The 6,693-nt window shown below is 39.6% G+C and overlaps 1 protein-coding gene across 1 annotated transcript; it reads right to left on the bottom strand.

The window, feature by feature from the left end:
• Window positions 1–900: 900 nt before the first annotated feature.
• fbxo4 (F-box protein 4) lies at window positions 901–6,687 on the bottom strand. The gene is made up of 7 exons (XM_020593977.1): window positions 5,896–6,687; window positions 4,587–4,855; window positions 4,278–4,498; window positions 3,782–3,857; window positions 3,505–3,677; window positions 2,551–2,780; window positions 901–2,446 (listed from the first exon to the last, which is right to left on the bottom strand). The coding sequence occupies exons 1-7, from the start codon at window positions 6,061–6,063 to the stop codon at window positions 2,363–2,365; spliced, it is 1,221 nt and encodes a 406-aa protein (XP_020449633.1). The 5' UTR covers window positions 6,064–6,687; the 3' UTR covers window positions 901–2,362.
• Window positions 6,688–6,693: the final 6 nt, after the last annotated feature.

The following is a 6,693-nucleotide window of genomic DNA, read 5'->3' as shown; positions in this document are numbered from 1 at the left end:
AATCAATAAAAGTGAATTAAAAGAAAACAAAAACAAGATAAAAAAAACAGGATATAATGACAAATAAACTATTTAAGACTGAATAATACAGAATAATATCCCTCTCTCTTTGCAAAAGAACACACCCTCTTTGGTCCGGCACTGTTTTGGACTTTTAGCAGATGAGTGCTCCTTTATGGCTGGATGTTTGAAATGACTACTTGCAGTTTGAAAAACATTTCTTTTAACCTTCACTGGGTGTAGGAGGGGCTAATTTATGGCCCTGATTTTGAAAACACCGGGTAGAAAAGCTGGAATAACGACAGAAAGGCTGCAGGCAACAAACAGAGTGCCATAGAGGAGGATACTGTACCGGCCACATTGCCCCATTTTCACTTGTTTTTTTTTTTGTTGTTTTTTTTTATCAGACTGTGTAAAATTAATGCACGTCTACACCACAGACATGAACTATTCTGGTATTTTAGACAGTACATTCAATTTTTATGTTAATGTCTGATGAGCACGGAAGAAAAGCTTTTAGTCTGTTTGGAGAGTTCAGACCTTTTTACCTCAAAATACTGTATGCACATTTTACATGCATGGTATGTTTCAACTTTCCTTACAATGCTGCAGATTTTGTTTGAGTTAATAAACTGTCTCAGGTCACCGAAAAGGGGTTTCTTGTTCATGACATCATATTCCAGAGGCCCTGTTTGACTGTGGAAAACAAGAGGCAGCTGGAAGTCTGGTACTCATTCACCCTTCCAAAACATGACCCAGGAACCTCCCCCTCCCAATCCCGGCCACCATTATGTGGAACGTGTATTAATGTTCCACATTCTGCTATCTAAATAAACAGACCTTGAAAATATCTTATCCCAGCAAGTTCCAGCAGTGGTTCCAACAAATCCTGACTGTAAAGTCACAGTAACGTCATAATACGCAGTTTACTTTCTTTAGTCTGCAGTCACATAAAAGCAATTCATTTCCAGACAACAGTTCATTCACTCCTTCACTCATTGAGACTGGAACCACAACCTTGCACATTTATGTCAGTCCTTGTTGCGGGGTAATTATCTACTGTACCATCAGCTCGATCAGGATCACAACAGCAATGGATTAGACAATATTATTCCCTGCATACCTAAAAACAGGTTCCTATGATTTCTATACTTTATGTAGCATGAGCATCCATGCGTATATACACATGCGTACATACACACAAACAAACACATGATGTGGGTAAACAACTGTGAGTGAGGACCAAAGAGATAGATATCCTGTTTACAAAAAACAGATAAATGTTAAGTTTCTGTCGGTTGGTCTCTTTCTCTCACAAAAACACATAACACAGATATACACAAAGCAAACACACACACACACACACACAGGCTGTCTCCTCCATCATTTCCTTAAAAAAAAAAAAATCAATCTTGATTCGCTAGTATTCAGCTAAATGTACCTAAATTGCATCAATCATGGTCCTATTCTAAATCTGTACGTCTACAAAGATGACTGTTGAGACTAAGGAACCATTTTATGGAACAGCCAGTGAGGGAGACCGTATTTTTGCCAATGATTTGTGGTTACCTAGGAGACTAGAACAAAAGAGCATCAGTGAAGCACATTATCTTGTCATGCCTTACAAGCTTATAAAAATGATTGCTGCCATAAAGTCATGTGAACACTGCCACCAGGGACCCTGAATATGAAAGAGGTGGTCATTTTTGGTGGACAAACAACTTTAATATATTAAAGAAGTAATACTTTCACTACCTCAGTTAACTGGCATTCAGTTTTAGAAAATTAATGCACAAAATTGAACATGAACATATTATATTCAATAAGTGTGAATCTAAAACGACTAAGAATGTCTTAAAGTGGGTTTGTATTTCCATTTTAACATTACAGAATCTATTACTGTATGTAATTTTCATTTGGGTATCTTATCAGGATGCCTCCAGGGCGCCTCCCTTTGGAGGTTTTCTGGGCACATCCAACTAGTAGGAGGCACCAGGGTAGACCGAGAACACACTGGAGAGATTATATAGGACGTCTGGACTACCATGCTGAACCTGTTGCCACAGCGACCCAATCTTGGATGAGCAGAAGAAAATGGATGGATGCAGGAAGGTTGCTGGAACACATTACTGATGGAAAAAAGAAATTAAGTTCAGGAGTCTGTCTGGTTTCTCAAATGAATAATAGCAACCCATCTCTTCTACTGATCATCCAATTCATTAAATTCCACAGGCAGTGTTCCAGTCGCAAGGCAAAGAGTGCACATAGTACACATTAGCCAGGAGATGTTATAGTGTGTCTGGGTGTCGAGATGACACAGCAGTGAGGTCTGTAGTTTTAATTAATTTGGCAACAGCAGGATTTACAGTTTGACTCCAGAACATCTCAGCAACCAAGAAATGCCATCCAGAAGACCTGAGAGGGATTCTGCTACTGTATCTTGCACCTGATTGTGAAAGAGAAACACAGGTTGAAAGTCTCCACAAACAAAAAATAGATGGATATAAATACAGTGAAAGCCTTGCAGCTGATCAAATATCAGGCAGTTACCATCCAGGGGTTAGACAGTTGGGGTAGGCAGAGTCTCTTTGCCATGTCAACACAGGAAGTCCGACACCGGTTCCTGTTTCTGTCTCTACTGTGATGATTGGTTGGGTCTTCTCTGGAAACACATGAGAGCACCAGCAGAGGCCTGGGTGTGGAACCCCCAGCAAAACCCAGCACAGCTCGAATCTGAGCCACCTCGGATTCACCCCCATGTATTTGAGGAGACTGTTCTCCTGTTAAAAAATAAATAAATAAAAAGGAGTCCATATGTCATTTGTGGCAGCAGGTTTATATGACCAAAACAACAATAACAATTTATAGTTGGATGACATCTAGCGACCACAGCAATTATGACACAAGCAAAGGAAAACGTTTGGTGATGTAGCATATAGAACAACATAGCCCACTTTAGGAGGAAGTTGGGGTGGATAGATGGCTCCAGAAAACATAAGACCTCCCCTTAGAAGTGTATATTCAATCCCTGTGTGAAGTGTGTTTTTTTATACATGACCATTACATAACTTTAATGGCATGTGTATTATTATAACCCTAATGACGAAGGTTATTTTAACCTAAATCACAATCTTTTCCTAAACCTAACCAAGTAGTTTTTGTGTATAAATATAATAAAACTGTGACAGTTCCGTAATAATAACCCTGGGTTTATGATTTTTTTCCATGACAAGAAAGGTCTGGCACACTTACCAGAGGAACAGTCACAAGGAGCATATGATTGTTATCATAATGACAAATGTCTGGTAAGCATGCTCCTGGAAGGATCCTACGGGTCATATTCTAAGGTCGGGACAACTGATGTATGTTGTCATTTGAGTCAGAGGACTTGAGATAGGGTTGTTCATGCAAATGTCCTGTTCTGATCATTCAACAACAACATACATGATGTCACATGGTAGTAGCAGAGGAGCAGAAGCCGCAAATAGAATTGCCTTCTCTCACCTCTCCCAAACTCTGCATTGGCTACATAGATGAAACCATCCACCACCTGGCACACTTGCTGGACATGAGGAGCAGGGCTATAGATTGGGCAGCCTGAGTCATCTGTTCCTTCAAAGGTAAAAAGTTTATTACTGACGCTCTGGTGCTCCACTCTGGCTCTTTCTCTCTCTGCCCTGCAGACACACAAAGTCTGGCATTAAAATATTCACAATAATATTCATTAAAAGATCATTAACAAATGCAACTTGCATAGTAACATCAAATTCAACATGCTTACCGATTGGTTGAATATAGAGTCAGGATATTAAATTTGTGTTGGTTGTTGAACATATAACTGATCCCTGAGCCGATACCTAGGATAAAATCAAAAGTTGATATAATTTTATTTACTTTCTTGGGTATCATGGCTGATAGTAACAAGGTCGATATCTATAATGAACCAATACTGCCACCGCATGGTGGGAAGATAAAACTACAACAAGTAAAATTAGGAATAGGATGTTTTCCAGTCATTTGTGTCCTGACTGAGGGTATGTGGGATTGAAATGCATTAATTCCATATTGTATTACATTAGTATTATAGTTTGGGTATACAGCAATCTGATTCCACTTACAGTCCCTTTTAGTTTAAGAACCAGCTCAATTTTAAAATTGGTTTATGCATTGCTGGTTTAGTTGGTTTATTCATTTTTGTCATTGTGTTATTTAAGATGAGAGTAGACCAGCGGAAGTTTATCCTTCATTATCTGCACTTAGCAGGAACACGAACTTACTGTTAATCTGTCTCTGTGGAGTGCCTGACACAGGAAGCACATCAGGTGCATGCATGAGCCTTGTGACTAAGGAGACATCCAGATACTCCATGCCAGGACCAAACATGGCATAACGTGGCTCAGATGAGGGCACCAGAGACTGAAGAAATGAGGTCACCACTTCATATGCTGGCCGTGAAGGAAGCCATTGTTGTCTGCAGGATGGGCAGCCTTTCAGGTATCTGTTGAGACCAAAACAGTGGTGAAAAACCTTTCTGTCTGACTGTTACCATCTGACCTTAATACAGGAGAGCAGAAAATGATACCCACTCTGACATGTAGTCAAATTTCAATTCAATCCCTTTGCCTTCTTTTCTATCATCCAGGCTCTCATCTTCATTAATTAGTGGTGCATCCAGCAACTCCAGCTGTGGCATGCTCATGTGATCAATGGAGGGCCAGTATGGCATGTCTCTGAGCAGGAAATATCTCCACAGTAATGGATCTCTAACCAGGGCCCTCCAATACCGACTGGTGGCTCCCAGACGACAGATGTCCGCAGGTGAAAGAAAGTTCATGATCAGGAACTGTACATCCACCTTCAGGAGGGATGACATACAATATTTATGACTTTTGTTACTATAGGTCAAGGACATTCACAAGTGATGTCATGTTCTGCTCACTTCCCATTTGACAAGCTGAATGCTGTTTTATTGAGTCTGTGCATGTGCACTGTCTAATCTGAAGAATTACCTGAAATATCTATGACAGATGAGCAATAACAGTTGCAAAAGAGGGTTCAGGTGTCAAAAACTAGGGAATACATAGAAACAGGGTGGAAACTACCACTCTTACTAACTCTAGAAGATCTATTATCAGTGGTGAATGGTAGGGTAGTCAAATCTTTTAGTAAAGTAGTAAAATACTCTGATAGGAAAGGTCTAAAAAGGCTAAGTAAAATTATATTAGTGTATTCTTGGATTGTTTTGTAAAATGGTAAATGGACTGTATTTATATAGCGCTTTTATGCACTGGCCAAAGCGCTTTACAGGGAGATTATACACCATTCACCCATTCATGACGACAAGACTACCACACAACGGCGCTAGTCAAGCCACCGGGAGCAATTTGGGGTTCAGTGTCTTGCTCAGGGACACTTAGGCATGTGGGGAGACCGGGAGTCGAACCACCGACTTGCTGGTCAGAAGACGACTTGCCCTACCTCGTGAGCCGCAGCCACCCCGTTCACACAGTTTTGTGAAATATCAGAATCTGTCGGTGTAAGCTGTCAAACAAAGAGCAGTTGATAAAGTACAACACTGCCTAGAAGTAGGAAGTAGCCTGTCGTGAACTGGGAAAACACAAAATCAGCACTTTACCTTTAACGCTATTTTTATATTAAAAAAAACGTGTTGCTCTTCACCACTCAATTACCATTTACACATTTCAAAATGCTTGTTTCGCTTTATATAGCCAAATGTAACATCTTGTTTATTTTTTGCTACTTGCACAGCAACGCAGAACAGCTTAACCGAAATTGTACTAATAGCTAATTTCGACCTGCATTCTCCTACCTGGATGAATGAGATGTATACATAGGCTTAGGTTTTAAAAAGAAACAATGATTCTCATTTCTCACCGGCAAGCTGTCAAAAATTCCAGGTGTAGGTTCCCCCTTTTCCGTGTCTACAGCAGGCGACAAATCTTTTTCGACAATTTTGCCACTATTTGGAAAATATCTGTCTCTGAAGCGTCGGAGGCTGCGGATCACCACAGACTCGTTGAGCGGCTGGATCTTTCCAGGCATGACTTCAGATATGCAACTACCGAAAAACTAGTAAAAAGACATGAATATGGTCTTAAAGACGGATGACAACAAATGTGACGTTTCTTTTACTGTCACACTTCCTTAATGTTGGAGTTAGTGGTGCATTGTGGGTATTGCAGTTCTACAATGATATGACTCCAAACCTGGATCTGCAAACGCGTCTTTATTGTCAACGAGGACATTAAAAATGATTTCGCCCAAACAACACAAATTCTCTATTTACAGTTACACTATCAGAGTTACTCAGGTGACAGAAAAATGGAACTTGCAACAGATGGGAATACACGTGGCGCATTACAAAGCTGGTATGAACATAGTTCAAATGGTCATGAATCATTGTCATCAGTATTGAACACTATTCTTTGCCTCTTGTGTGTATATTTTGATACACAGATATTTAATTCACATGAAATTATAATATATTAAAAGCATAAATGGCAACAAAACAATAAATAAAATGTTACTGTGCAATGTCTCATTTCCAGCTGATTACTTTTAAACTTGTAACAATCTTAAAAAAAAAATGGGGAAAAATATTAATAACCTTTTTATATTAATGTTACTATAACACATTCTTAGATCAAAACAAGTGCCCCAGTCAACAGTCTG

Source organism: Monopterus albus, unplaced genomic scaffold (genome assembly GCF_001952655.1).
Source record: "Monopterus albus unplaced genomic scaffold, M_albus_1.0 scaffold20.1, whole genome shotgun sequence".
Classification (NCBI taxonomy): domain Eukaryota; kingdom Metazoa; phylum Chordata; class Actinopteri; order Synbranchiformes; family Synbranchidae; genus Monopterus; species Monopterus albus.
The sequence above is the reverse complement of the archived record's forward strand: the minus strand, read 5'-3'. Positions and strand labels throughout refer to the sequence as shown.

Excerpts from the sequence above, each read along its gene's own strand:
- fbxo4 (XM_020593977.1), bottom strand. The coding sequence starts at position 6,063 with ATGCCTGGAAAGATCCAGCCGCTCAACGAGTCTGTGGTGATCCGCAGC. Across the intron at positions 3,678-3,781 it reads ACTCTATATTCAACCAATCG|GGCAGAGAGAGAAAGAGCCA; the intron begins GTAAGCATGTTG and ends GTGTGTCTGCAG. Across the intron at positions 2,781-3,504 it reads CAATGCAGAGTTTGGGAGAG|GAGAACAGTCTCCTCAAATA; the intron begins GTGAGAGAAGGC and ends ATTTTTTAACAG.